Here is a 15023-nt window from a genome sequence, read left to right as displayed (position 1 = left end):
CCTCCCAATTGCTCATTCTGTGACTCGATAGGTTTAAACTTCATATCGATGGTGGGGGTGCCAACCGATGACGATAACGAGTAGAGCAACCCTAGCTGCCGGGCCACGTACAATTTGCGACAAAAAATAACAAGAAGTAATTAAAGCTAAAATTCTATGTAAGTGGACCGGATTTTGGTTAAATGTATGGTTAAGCTAACGATCTGCCAACCTTGCAGTATGGATGTGATGCAGCGCTACGTTTCGCCCGTGAACCCGGCCGTTTTCCCCCACCTCGCCACCGTGCTCCTGATAATTGGAACCTTCTTCACTGCCTGGTTTTTCATCTTCGTGGTGTCCCGGAAAAGCGCCAAGGAGAGCACCCTGATCAAGGAACTGCTGATCAGCCTGTGTGCCTCCATCTTCTTGGGATTTGGCATCGTGTTCCTGCTGCTAACCGTCGGTATTTACGTATGAGATCCATTGAACAAAAACCATTCCGTGTAGAAATAAACTAAAGATCTGTCCGTGGGCGTGAACGTACGTGAGGCCTTCTTTTTTATTAAGGTTTATTGTAATTCCAATTTTAAAGATTCAATTTGCGCTTAAAACAATATCGAATATATATTACGCTAACATATAAATCGTCTACACGTGCACACACTCCCCCGTCGAATAAGAAATCACGGCAAGTTTTGAAACTATTGCTATTCTATCCGGCCAGCCCGGCCTTTTGTCTGCACTTCTGCATGGTGGCCCGCAGGATAAACTGCTTCCTGGACAGTTGTCGCACGTGCTTGAGGAAGGTCTCCAGGTCGATGACCCCGCCACGGAGTCCCTCGCCTAGGTAATAGATGGCATCCTCGGTGGCCGCCTCGTCGGCATAGGCATTGAGTAATCTACGAGTGGATAAAGTGTTTAAAATTGGTGCCAAATTTAAAGTCACTTTGCAGCGACTAATAATCAAAGGTTTTCATGTCATATTTTAAGCAGCCCTTGCACGGTTGAAGCTAAGCTTTACAGCATTTAGCTATCCAGGCCAGTTCTGGTTTTCAGGGATATATTCGATCAAATTTTATTTGACTTATACCACCAGCAAATGCGCTAAGTAGTTGACTTGTGTTCTCTAGGAAATTAACTTAGTACTAGCCTAGTGTCGATCGAATTTGAGCGTTTTGAACCAGAACTAGCCTAAATAACTTTGTTTCTTAATAAGATACAAAAATCTGTTATCAACTTACTGTCGGTATAGCGGCGCTGTGGTGGTCACCGCCTCGTCGGGGTCGATGGCATCAGCGCTTTCCAGCGTTTCCAAGCTCTTTTCCAGCTCCTGCTCCTTGTCCTTCAACACACTGATGTTTTTCTTAAGATCAACCTGTTCGCGTTCCAGGCGTGAGATGATGGCATCGATTTTGGAACTACCCTCAACCAGCTCCTGTTTGGTGCGGTTGAGAGTTTCAATCTCGGCTTGATACTGATTAACCTTCTCTTGGATGCGACGGCGCAGCTTGTCCTCCACGGCGCTGATGAGTGATGCTTTGATGTGCTCCTCGGTTATGGTGCCTGTGGGGCTGGGGTTGGGCCAGGAGTTCTTAAGGAAAACGGAATTATAGCACGTTCTTTTGTGATTTAGATTTAAAGCTCACATATCCAGCGGCTGGTGGGTTGCCACCGCCACCGCCACCTGGCTGGGGGAAGTTCATGTAGGGCGGATAGCCAGCGGATGGGCCAGCCGGACCAGCGCCACCCGGCGGATACGGCGGAAAGTTGCTGCCCGTAGGATATGGCGGAAAGTTGCCGCCACCAGCTGTCGGATAAGGCAGAAACGTGTTGCTGCCACCGGGTCCGCCCGGTTGAGGCATGTAGGCTGGAGAAAAAACAATATAACAATAACAAATATATGGACTTGGAAATAGAACCCCCCACTCACTTGTGGGATATGGCGCAGCGATTTGTTCCTTGGGCTTCGAGTACACGGGCGGATGATCGCCGAAGGTGACGATCATCACCTGGATGAGTGAAAGCAAATCCGAGTTGTGCGGCTGCCAGTCGTGCAGGTAAGGCAGGTAGACCTTTCCATTGTGATCCACATACATGGAAACCTTTATCTGCATGGTGGGCGTGGGCTTGACGAAGCACATAGGTGCATTCTGGGGATGAGTGTCCATCAACCATATACAGATGGGAATGTAGTAGGTGTTATCTGATGGCGAAGGGAATACAATTACATTATCACGAGTTATCAAGAGGTTCGCGTATTTTAGTTATTTACTTTTGTAGACCACGGGAATAGTACCCTGTATGGTGAACAATTCCTTGGAGCTGCCATCGTTGAAAACTAAAATGGTGAAATGGTTTAAAATAATGTATACTTATACTGTTATCAGCTGACTCTTACCAAACCTCTGCAGGTCGTAGGTCAAGCTGCGATACGATGTGACCACATCTATCACGTCCTTTTTGGTTGCACCAATATATTTGTACTGCAATTAAATACATTATTATCGTTAATTGCGTTGCGTGCAGAAGAAAGAAAAAAAGCAAAATCCCAGAGAGTGGGAGTATGACTCATAGACGGGCCTCACCTTTGAAAGATACTTTGTAATTTGTGTCTCCTCGACCGCGGGCATTATGCTTGGCAAACCAGATCGGCTTAAATCGAATTGCTCCTCAAATTCGACTCAGATCTAAATATTTTTCGTTAGTGAGTTCACAGGGAATTTGTTGAATGAAAACAAAGTGATAGTATCGAAACGCTGGCTTAGTGTGACCGCCGCTTTTCCTTAATATATACAATTGCCTCGAAAAAATTTGGATTTCGGATCCATCGCCAACTGGTCACATCAGTCCGAAACTCCTTGCCGGAAACTCTATTTTTCCCTAATTTTATAGTATTTATGTATATTATATTATATTTATTTATATTCTATAAACCGGGTCTCTAAAACTTGACAAATGATACCATTGTATTATTGTGTTTTTGAATAACCAGTGATGCCAGATCCTATGTTGTTATCAGCAATAAACCGTTACATTTTGGTTAGAAGTTTAAAAGTAATATAAACAAATCAAATTAATTTTTTCCTGGAGATTGCGTTTTAATCCAAAAGTTCAACATTCTTAAATTATCTTTAATCAATTAAATATGTATCTTTATGTAATTTGAATATTTATAACTTATAAATACAAATGTCTTTCAAAATATTTTAAGGCAAATATTTTTCTTGGAAATCATCTTTCATTAAAAGTTTGCATATATATTTTTTATCAGCATCACCAAAAGAGTCGATTTGGCCATGTCGGTCTTTCCGTTTGCTTGTAAAATAGTATGTCAGTTAGAAAACTATCTGGTTGAAACTCTTCCAAAAATCCTATTTATATTGCAGGTAAAATATAACTCGGAACGTGCAGGATCGGACGACTATATCATATAACTCCCGTATAAAGTTGTTTTTTTTTACAATATTTTAGAATTCGGACGACTTTATATATAGGTGCAATAGAAACCGATTAGAAAATCGACAAGCTTTGGCATACTAAAATCTGTATAGCCAAAGTTTTAAATGGCTTTAAATTATCTGAACAATTACGAATTTAAGACTCTACATTTTTGCTTAATTCCAGTTGCCCCTGTTGATTTTAATTAAGCAAATCTTGTACAGATCGAAGCCCTCGGGCAATCTGTGCCACAATTAAGCCAAAAACGTGCCAATTAACGATTGGCTTATCTCTGCAAAACAAATCCATGTACCGACCCATTGCTCCACTCGTTAAGCCTAATTGTGGCCAGGAATTGGCGCGAGTCGTTAAACTTTTTCGAGGCACTTTGTCGCGAATTCGATTGCGTATTCCGCTTTGACAGTAATTACTTCCAATGTCTCAAGTTCGCGCACATAAAATTTCGATTCCAATGAAGGTCAGCTCTAATGCCTTTTGTTACTGTTGCCTTTGCTGATTGATTTCTGGCCGAAGCGCAATCAATGAACAAGTACAGTAGCCAAATGTTGCCCTATCATTAGGGGTAGATCAGCAGTGGCATTGCTGAAATATTGGATTAATTGTTTGGGGTTACACAGGTATGAATCTTGTGCATTTTAAAAATATATGATTCTTTACAAAAATATTGTCTTTATTACTCAAAAACTTTTTTGTTTACCTATGTATTAATTTAGACGATTTAAGAAAAAACTCCTTTTACATATTATATCAGATATCAGACAACTCGAGAATAATGTCAAAACTGATACTCCATTTTTAAATTTTAAAATGATTCCGATAAGACAAAAAATACTTACAGGTATTTATTTTCGTAGCTAGAGAAATTAAAATATTAAAATAGGCTGAGTATGGCTGCTTCGGTTGAATGGACAATTGGTTAAATGGCAAGTGCTTTTGGGCAATTGGCTTCTTGTGCGTTTCGCCTTCGGCCAACTACAAATTGTTGGTCATGTGTACTTGAACTCGCTTGAAGCGCTCGGCTGAAGTTCAAATCAGAAGTGAATTCACATAAATCACTTTGGGCACACTCTGGCTGGCTGACTGCCGATTACTCATACGCCTCGTGGTCGCTTTTAATTAGCTAACGCGATTCTTATCACTGTTGGCCACCGCTACTGCTGGGGAACTCAAGCTGGAAACCAACCTGAGGCAACTTCAGCTTCGGCTATGCACTGGAAAAACTATGAACATTTTCGTTCTGATATTTTAATATTTTTCTTATACTGCTATTGACTGCACTTGAAACTGTGATAAAATAAGAACTTATTTATTGTTTAATCTGGCTTATCTGGTTGAACGTATTTAATTTAATTTTAAATGTTTAATCTTGGAATCAATTTATAAATTTGTTAAGTAAAATACAATTTTAAAGTAGACTAAACCCAATATTTTGTATAACCAAAACTGGTATAAGTCTATAGAGATTTGTAGATTATAAAAGGTCTTAAATTACCTGTCGATTTCATTCCGAAATTTTTAACAGATCTTCCCCAACTTCAATATATTTTTGATTAAAATAAATTTCTGTGACACCGCTGATGAAAAGCTAATAAATCTTAAGAAATATCTAAATATTTTTCCGTGTGGCTGTGTAATTGCTTGCCTTTGTAAACTTGATTTTCTCAACCGCGTTGACCTCCGGCCAGCTGTGTGTTTCTTCTTCGGCCACCCCGATAATGATAATCATCGTAATAATCGCGTTCCTCGGATCTTTGTGTACGTCGTCTATTCTCTCTTTTGGCTGTGAAATCTTCTAGCCCATGTCCCAAGGCCAGGCAAATTACAACAAAGCTCTGGGCAGCGGCAATTGAGTTCATTATCATAATAACCCATTGACCAACTAACTGTTGTAAGTTTTGTTTATTTTTTATACCATGTTCAATGTTTCTGATTTGCCTGGGAGGTTTGAGCTCAACGCTGCTCAGAATCGAAAGTAGAATGATATATGCGACGGGATTGGACCACCCACGTTCTCGAAATCGGGCGATTGGATCTCGTTCAGAAGTCATCAATTTTGTCAACTGAATCTCACAGCTCGATTAATCACTTCACGCCTGCCAATGACTTTTAATGAGCTGCCTTGTGGGCAATAAATTTAATTAAAGCAATTTCAACACTTTGAGGCCGAGTACTTGACCCAAACAGACGATCCGGGCCGAAGTTCTAGCCTGATGAATCCGTTTCGGCATAATGGACTTGGCCAGAAGCGGAAGTGGGCAGGCAAAGCTCGGCTAATTGGCTGCCATTATGTCTTTACATTTTATAAATGGCAAATCTTCACTCTGAATCGAGTCTTATTTTTAGAGTACTCATTGCTGAATGTTCTAAAAATAAAGTCTAATGAGCACCGCCGTCCAAACAATAATAGACTAAAAATAAATGGCAATGAAAAAACCAATGAAATTAATCTGTCAGTGAGTTTCAAGCCACCGCAAAAAGAGATTCTATGGAGAAAAGTTAAAATTCCCCGGAGAATTCCCAGGAACAGCACCCATTAAACTCATTATTCATGTGGTCCATTCATTTACCTCAGTCCCAGTGACCTCTTCCAACAGGCGGAAAACTAATGTGCCGATTGAAACTTCCCTGTAATGCTATTTAATGTTATTTATTATGCTGCCATAAAAACAATAAGCCATTTGAACAAAAGCCCAGCGCAAGAATCAATAATACACCTGATGCTGCCATGACATGCTATATATATCCATTGCTAGCCATATGAATGTGTTTTCGGTACCAGCCCCCACTGACAATATCATTAACAACAAAGAACAAATTTCTGCCAGCATCACTTTGCAGCTATTAATGAACAATACACGAAACATTGGAAAAAACAAAACCAATCCAAGAACAAATAGATACGTAGAAATACACAAAGCATGAAATAATATTCAATAAGATATTTGAACTTTGAGCATGACATGATTTGCGGCTAGATCTGATGAAAGATATTTAACTACGACTAAGAGGTTTATGAAATTATGCCCATTTCAAGTTAAATTTAAATAATCCATAATTTGCTTTTCGCCTAATAATTACTTACTGGTATTGCTTAATGAAATTAAGTAGTCAGGGTTTTTCTTAATGGCTTATTCGAAAACATGTATTAGTTAAAAAAAAATATAAATTATATATTATTATAATATATTAAAAAATTATAATAAGTATTTTTTATAGTACACATTAAAAAGTCCTGCTTACTATATAAAAATTGTATGACATTAAAGGATTAAAAATATACCTAAATATTTATAGTTTAACTTATTAAAAATTGTATCTTATTTTTTAATAAAAACTTAATTAAACTTAAACTTAAATAATTGAAGAATAAAAATTCAAAGGAAAGAGCAAATTAAACTTTACAAACCCTATTAATCAGACAAACTTAAAGAATAAGAAACTATACGTTATATATACAACAAATACATAGAACTTAAAGAAATTATATTCTTGCTGAGCTACGAAAAAAAGAAACATTAGTTTTAAATTTGAGGAGTTAAAAGAGCATTAATTTTCTCCTCAGGGGTTTGTGAATAGCTTAATTACATATTTAAATATTCTTTTCAAACATCCATTTCCAACAATTCTCTTAAACGAAAAACTATGAGATGGGCCCTGTGTTTTTGGGCGTATCTGGGGGTCACTTCCGGGTCAAGCCCCGTATTCACCTGCTGCTCCTTCTCCCCTTCCCGAGCGTTTTACATTCGTGAACTCTGCCACTCGACGACAGAAACCATTAATTAGTAAATTGCTTTGTTTTTGTGACAAAATACCCGAATTTGTTCGTGTGCGCAGATGATTTATGGTTATTTGATTTGTGCGAACTTTGAATTAGCCATCATTTGTTGGCCTGTCAGCAATCGATGAATTGAACAGGGACTGGGATTCGGGCGACGTGTTCCTCCTCCGGGCGAAAAACTCCGTGGATTAGCCGTTAGCTCCAGTTCCGCATTGCTGGCTAAAGAATTATCAATCAATACAATAATTTTCGAAACGCTTCCCAGGCATTTTCCAGTTCGAGTTTACTGACTTTTAGAAGAGCACTAAATAAAAGCAATGACAGCGCTGACAGCTTAGAATGTGAAATGAGTCTAGGAAAACCTTCGGCCAGTTTTGTTTTCGTTTTCTAGAACCCCAAAAACCCATTTGAAATGAACAATAATTTTTCAGCATAATAACGACAGTCAGACACAATTACCCAGATTTTTGAATAGAGCTTCAATGTCAACATTACAGGAAGCATTTTGTTTTATTTTGCTAAGTCTAGAGAGCTCAGTTTTTAGCCCTGGCCGCCTTATCACGTCCCAAAACACAACTATTCTACTTATCAATAACGCTCGGTATAAAATTAACTGCCATCTGTCTATGTTTATGGCTACCGTTGCTGCTTTGATTTTGGCTTTAGATTGCTGTTAGATTTCGCATAAAAGTTCAATTAATTATTCTCGTTGTATTTGTATTTCGTTTTGTTTCTGCTCCGCTATCGTTAAAACGAAATTTATGAATGATCATTGGCTGACTTGGAGTTTCCAGTTTTCGATTAGACTTCAAATGCTGGGCACGTAATCACCTAGGCCAAAGCACTCACACTCGAGTTGGTTTATATAATTCTAAGACCATTTCGCATAGTAATCTCAGCAGTTAAATGAATTGATTTTGTTCGTTTTTCTGGCAATTAATGAAGTGGCGCATAATCTCAGCTTCAGCTCCTTTCAAGTGGCAAATTAGAACAGAAGTTGATTGATGCTGATTGAATAAGTTTCGGATTTGAATATGGTCTGTGAGTCACCAAAAAAAATTAGTCATCTTTCAAGTGGGTTGTATAAAACCAATTTTGTTAGGCAGAAGAACTTTTCGGAATTCCGAAGAATAAGTCAAGACTCTGCGAAAGAATTTGGATCCGTTTAATACCAGCTTTGCAAACAAAATGTGGGATCGCATTATAATTTCAAGTATCCCTTAAAACAACAAGCATTAAATAACATTTTTCTTATTTTATTTCTAACATTGTTTTTTATTCCATTCTGTTTATTAATTGAGATCAAATTTTGAACCAACTTAAATTAGTTTTTTCTTATATACGCTTATTTTATTCTTCAAGATTTCCCTATTTCCAACTTACATTAATAAAAATAATTTTTATAAAATATAAAATATATATTACATCAGATTAATCTGTAGCTACCGCAATAAATTTCACCAATTACAAGCGTACTCAAACACAAAATCCATTTGTCAATAAATTTTATTTTTGTCACATCGAACATTTACCTTAAATAATTCACCATTCAATCATATGATTACAGCCCCCTCAGTCACGATCCACAGTAGCACTTCACTGACCACATCCGAATGCCGCAGTTACTCATCATTTGACGAGTGCTTCCGGTAATGCGAAAAACACCTGACGAAAATCAAAAGACTTAGGCAACGAACTTTTCGACCTCTCTCATGCGCCCAGCCAAATTTACAAAACACAACTCTCAGCGGCATACAAATGCCGCTACCTAAGTGAACTTTAATTGTCGCCAGGGCCACGCCCCCTCGCCTTCGGTCCGCCCATCCCGAGAGACGAGTGCTCGGTGGAATCGATGAGTTTTGGCACGTAAAATTGATTTTTGTCCCGGGCAGAACTTATTTTCGTGTATTACGTGACCTGGCAGCTGCCCCAGAGATAATGAGCGGCCCGCAGATCGGAGCCACGTCACCGCGAATGGAATGCAAGGCAAAGAGCATTCGTTGCGCCTGTCCCGGCAATTGAACGAAAAACCCGAGTAGCCTAAGCTGAATTTAAATTTAAATTAAATGAAAAATTGATGTACCGTCTGCTCGGCGGTCGAGGCTTTTTTGTCGAGCGTTAAATGTTTGTTTTGGGTTGACAGTTGTCAGTTGGCGTTGTCCGGCATCGGGAGTCTCACAGCTGTCTGTCTCCCTAAATCTGAATAAAAATCGAAAATTTAAAAAACGCATTTCAAACAAAAACTCCTCGCTCGTGTGTGTTCTTAAGAATTGTTCTTTAAATCCGCTAAGCATATGCAAACAAATCTAGGAAGCCGACTGCGAGCGACGCCCACAAAGGAGAACTTCAGGCCCCCGACACTCAAAAGTGCATAAATCAAACCATAGACTGTAGTCGCTTAAGTTGGAGCTAACAAAGAGTGGCGTTAAAACCAAACTTGAAATCATTTTCATAAACAAACGCGTTCATTGACCAATTTTATACAAGCAGACAACAAAAGTCAAGCAATCAAATGTCACGCTTGACTCAGAAGTCAACCACACTAATAACAAGAAAATTTAAATAAAACAAGACAAGGAAGAAAATATAAAGCCAGCTAAAAGGTAAGTTGTGTAATACCCCTTAAAATAGTGCTAACTAAAAGAAACTCAAATTTCCTCAAAAAAAACCTTATTGATTTGACAGAACTATTTAAGTAGTTTCTCTTCTTTTTTGTTTATTTGTTTGTAAATAGTATTTAAAAAAAAACCGTCATACAATTCAGTTTGTTTTAGTTTTTTTTACAAAATAGCCCCTTGATTTATCAGTGTATCAATTTGCGAACAAAAACTGGCGCCAGTTGCGTTTTCTTTCTAAATTTATGGCTGTGTTTTGCTAATTTTATTTGCGGTTTGCGCATTTCGAAGTTTCCTAAGAATTTGCCTGGGAATTCGATATAAAATTCAAAGGCAGTCAACATATTTGAAATATTTAATATGTGTATATATGTTTTGCATAAATTTGCGCTCGATTTGACTGGCGCCAGATGTGCTGAATCATTGGCCGAAAAAAAACACGCAGATGAAAATCAAATGGAATCGAATGCATTCCAAGTGGGAAAATTGCCAACTGATCAACTGCCAGGGTCAATTGAAACCAAATGATTGATATGTAATTTGGTGGGGGGAGGTGATTAGGGGGCGGTGGCAAGAGGGGGCGTGTCACACAGTTCTGAGTGGCACTAAATGCTGCCAGCTGTTCCACTCGAAAGAGCGAGACAGATCGGCGGTGACTATAGTCTATAGTCTATAGCCATAAATCGCGCACAGAATGTGTGCACAGCTGTGCGCCCTAGACAAGGCCACAAAAGATCAGGTATTACTCTGTGGGCCGCAATTTGAGACAAATTAGCAGAAAGGGTAAACTGCTGATTATCACCTACGGCTGCAGCCTTATTAAATGCTGCCTCATCTCGACCGTTCTGATATGCATACAGATGGCTATCCACATCGCATGCATATACATATATTCTATATTATATCGCAAAGTTGTCATTCCGTTCGCCTTGCATATAAAACTCGGATCGTGTTCGCCAGCTGAAAAAAATCGTGTCTAATTTGTAGATTCTCTTGTGCTTTTTTTCTATTTCACATCTGTTGCCGATGCACTACATCGATAGTCAGATGGATATATATAGATATATGCCGGGGGATTTATAGCCAGCCGTTGCATTAGCATTTGCATTCATAACTCAGCAAATGTAGAAATCCGGCAAAAAAAAGTTTTGTACATTTGTATGGAGATGTAGAAAAATTGTTGCGCCCGTAAATGACACATATTTAAAATTCGAATTTGCAATTGAGGCATTAGACACTGGACTACGGGGAGATTAAAATTTAAGATTAAATTAAACTTTGATAAAACAAATAAAATGAGATTATTGATTACATTTGATTTTTTCCGATATCATCTTTTTATTTATCTTTTTTTTTTCAAAACACTAGTTAAATCACTAGTTAAATCATCAAACTTATTTAAATAAACGACTTTGGTTAGTTACTACAAATGTACTAGATTTACAAGTTTAATTTGATTTTTCCCGCAGTTTAAAAATAGGGTTAAAATAATTTTATAAACTTTTTGAAACACAGATAAATGATTGAAATTTTTACTTTTTGTTATTTAATTGAGTGAAATAAACTTATGAATTCCATCATAAAAGAAACACATCAAAACATAAAGAAGAATTCTAATGTGATAAATACAAAATAAAAATCTGTAATTTTAAAGAGATATATTGAACATTGAAACGGATTTATGTGGTATGTTTATGAACAATTTATTGGAAAATTCCTGTGCAGCCTAGTGTATGTTCGATCTCATCTGGCAGCTGCTGCAGTTACCCTACCACCTGCTGAACGCCCCCTCATTGCCCCCCTTGGCCCGTTTTATGTGACCGCACAATTAATGCACGTAGCGTTTGCCAAGTCGACTAATTTCGCAAGTGCCATGGCCCGTTCATAATTACCATGATTTGCGATTTTGCCATCGCACTTAACCCTTTTGGCCAAGTCAGCTAAATTACGGCGAGCCAAATGGGGATTGGAACGTTTTCTAAGCCAATTGATTGACTAGATTTAGCTGACATGCCGAGAGTTAAGAACCCGCTGGTGGGTGACTGATCGAAATGGAAATGGAAGCTCAGTTCTGATGTGCTCACGAACTGGCTCGCGCCTTTTTTTTTTATTTTGTTTCATTTTAGACAATTATTATCTTGAACTTGTCTCTAATGTTTATTTATATAAGCCAAATGATCCGGCAAGTCGGCTGCCAGGGGGTTTCGCATTCATTAGATAACTAAACCGAACCGAACCGGAGATTGTCCCATTAATGAATGCAAAATAGTTGGTAAAATCGAGAAGCGTTGGCGTGGGAATAGAATCGCTGACCCTGTGACCAACTAATGGATCGGTCGCTTGGCTGCACAATTGAAGTCTAATTGAAACTAGGAAGTGTAGAAATGGGAAGTGGATTACATTTCGAGGGCAATTAGCGCGAAGATTTCGTAATAAATCAAAGACAAAGACTGATTTCCGACTTCAGTTCCGCGATGCGTGTCCAGCCCTCCGGATCTGGTTTGGTTATGGTTTTTCTTTTTTTAGCCACCGCCTCCACTTGCCAAGGTCGCGAAGCGTGGCCATATCAAGTATACGCAGATGAGTAATGCCCATTAAATGAGTTGTTATACTTGTTACCGCCGGCAGTGCCTTCGCCTGTGCCTGTGCCTGGGTGCTCTCCTAATGGTCTATAAAGAATTGAAATTGGCCATTAGCCGGACGGACGTAACCCCGAACAAAGAGCAGGAAGCCAGGCGGCAAATGCAAAATTAATAACAACAGCTGAATAAGTGCTCAAAATATGTTTGCCATTTAACGCTTTAAAATGTAACAAGTCTCGAAATAATAAAAACAAATTTTTTCATTTAATTAACCATCAATGGCAACAGCTGTCTGCCAAAGTGGAAAACTGTTTGCCAAAAATAATTCAATTAAAGGGAGGTTATATTAATCAAAGAAACATGTTGATCTTGGGAACTTTAAAAGTTTGTTAAACGTTGTTTCTAAATTGTTCTTCTTTCATAAAGTTAACTAACTAAATGGTTTATGGTTGTCCATTAAGCGAGTTTAAGTTATATTAATATTAAAACCTTGTTTACGAGTACAAATGTATTGGATAAATACTGTTTCTATATTTATTCTTTCCTAAGAAAACCTTTTAATAGCACCTACTAAATGTTAAAAAAAATGTTTAAAACTATTTGAACTTTAAAGACTTTGAAAGCAGTTACTAAGCACCAGTTTTTTTTAGAAAATCATCTTGCATGCTAATTTGTTTGTTATGCAAGACATTGTAACTAACCTGCATATTGATGTGTTACTAAGCCGGTCGATTTTGTAATGTTTTAAGTATCTGGAATACGACTAATTTGTATGCATTCTGTAATAGTATCTACTCAACCTATACCTCTACCATGTATTTAAGTTTTAATCTTACTGATAGAATAATTATATTACTGTTTGATCAAAAAGCTATAATTATTGTACATACTTAGCTTATTAAAGTAATTGTTACACATATGTTTTACTAATTTTTTTATGGAAATAATATCGTAATTACCATTAGCAGTTTGATTAAAAACAAAAACTAGAAGAAATGAAAATTAAAAAAATGTTTGGTTCACTTTCGCTGGCAAGCCCTTGAATGATGTAAAATGAAAAGCCCTTGACACAGGTCCCCGACCTGCGATCGGCATTCCACAAACTTTCCCAGCAACCTTAGAGAACGTTTAGCAAACAGTGGCAAGGGCAGTACAGTGAAATCTGGCCAAAATCAGCGCTAATGCTAAGCCGCAGTTGAAGGTTTCTTGCTTCTAGCTGAGCAGAAATATTTCCAGCTTGTAGATTGTATGCATATAAATTGTAAATAATTTGCAAGCTTGTTTTGCCTTATTGTTGTTGCTGCTGTCCGTCGGTTTTTAAATTTTTGATTGAGCTACCGAAAAATTGAACGAGGCACGAGTTGGTACCCCACTTCTCCGAGCGCCATACTGTTTGCCATAGTTCAAAAATTTTGACAGCTGCACGTCGTTGAGTTGCTGACCAGCCTGACAGTTTATATTTATTAATATCTTATTTATTAAGTTACCTATGTTGAGCGTAACCAATTGATTTGCCAAAAATTGCTGTTTTGGCCAAAAATTAATGCTAATACCAGCTAAGTTCAACGACCGATAAGCAATGTGACATTGACTTTGGCACTTTTTGGCCAACTCATTTAACACCTATTATAAATTGGAGTTGTCATAAAAATTCAGCAAAATATTTATAATAGTAAAGGCATTAGTAACGGTGAATAATTTGACTCTTTATGAGGTATTTGGGTATAATCATAGTCGGTAAGCATTAATTTGATATATCAGAAAAGGCAACTTTTATGAGTGATATACCAAAAGTGATATACTATAAAATTATACAAATTATGTATTGAAGAGTGTATAAAATATAATAAGCAATGATAAACTTGGTTGGCAAGTACAACTGTGCGTATAAGTATTCTGCTATTAAACTTTCAGTCAACATTGCGTATGAGTAATAAACTTGGAGTAATAGATTTTAAATAAATTATTAATATTCAAACCTTTTTATTACACTGGACTTCAAGAATTTTGTATGCTAAATATAAATTACTGATTTATGACAATAATTTAATATGTAAGTACATAAGGTTGTTCAAGAGGTTTGATTAGTTTTCTTTAAGCCACTGGCAATTGATACATATATATACTAACAAGTATTAAGCTATGCACACGCCTCGGCTTAATTTCAAACACCCACCCGGGAAATCTTGACTTTTGCACTTGGGCTTGTTGGTTGGATAAATACAAGCCATCCATGCAAATGTCAGCCCAGACACCGTTAGCGCGAATAACTGTAATTAAAGTCATAGCCGGCTCAGCTAACCAAAAGCTGTTTAGTTGGTAAGTCGCTGCCAAGGCTCTTGTGGCATTTGTCAAGCGATCTCAGACTCTGGCTAAGACTCTAGTCTCTAGATTGTGGACCACCTCCTGGGATCAGACCTCGCCGAGAGGCAGGGTAAATATTATTTTTAATTTGCATTTCAGGCGTTTCGCATTACCAAGGTTCTTGGCCAGCTTCGATCCACTTATTTCTCTTATTTCGCCGCCATTGTCTGGCGGTGTAAATATTTTGACTCAAAATTAACAGCAATTCGCAACTGAATGTTAACCGAACCGTTTAAGCCGGCAAGA

At 37.8% G+C, this 15023-nt stretch overlaps 3 protein-coding genes across 3 annotated transcripts in view; 2 read left to right on the top strand and 1 right to left on the bottom strand.

Moving 5' to 3' along the window:
• The first annotated feature begins 52 nt into the window (after nucleotides 1-52).
• Nucleotides 53-522, top strand: LOC108048839 (transmembrane protein 258). The gene is made up of 2 exons (XM_017129758.1): nucleotides 53-158; nucleotides 219-522. The coding sequence occupies exon 2, from the start codon at nucleotides 220-222 to the stop codon at nucleotides 454-456; it is 237 nt and encodes a 78-aa protein (XP_016985247.1). The 5' UTR covers nucleotides 53-158; nucleotide 219; the 3' UTR covers nucleotides 457-522.
• Nucleotides 505-2755, bottom strand: LOC108048838 (tumor susceptibility gene 101 protein). The gene is made up of 7 exons (XM_017129757.2): nucleotides 2565-2755; nucleotides 2378-2462; nucleotides 2252-2317; nucleotides 1910-2182; nucleotides 1626-1846; nucleotides 1221-1570; nucleotides 505-878 (listed from the first exon to the last, which is right to left on the bottom strand). Exons 1-7 carry the CDS (start codon nucleotides 2607-2609, stop codon nucleotides 692-694), a joined length of 1227 nt encoding a protein of 408 aa, XP_016985246.1. The 5' UTR covers nucleotides 2610-2755; the 3' UTR covers nucleotides 505-691.
• Nucleotides 2756-9767: 7012 nt separating this feature from the next.
• LOC108043430 (cell wall protein RBR3) overlaps nucleotides 9768-15023 on the top strand; it is a 28915-nt gene continuing 23659 nt past the window's right edge. The window contains exon 1 of the mRNA XM_044460529.1: nucleotides 9768-9819. The gene's annotated coding sequence lies outside the window, so the exon portion shown is untranslated. The remainder of the gene's footprint in view (nucleotides 9820-15023) is intronic.

The sequence above is a fragment of the Drosophila rhopaloa genome, unplaced genomic scaffold (genome assembly GCF_018152115.1).
Source record: "Drosophila rhopaloa isolate 14029-0021.01 unplaced genomic scaffold, ASM1815211v1 contig_201, whole genome shotgun sequence".
NCBI lineage: Eukaryota > Metazoa > Arthropoda > Insecta > Diptera > Drosophilidae > Drosophila > Drosophila rhopaloa.
This window is presented reverse-complemented; position numbering and strand designations above follow the sequence as displayed.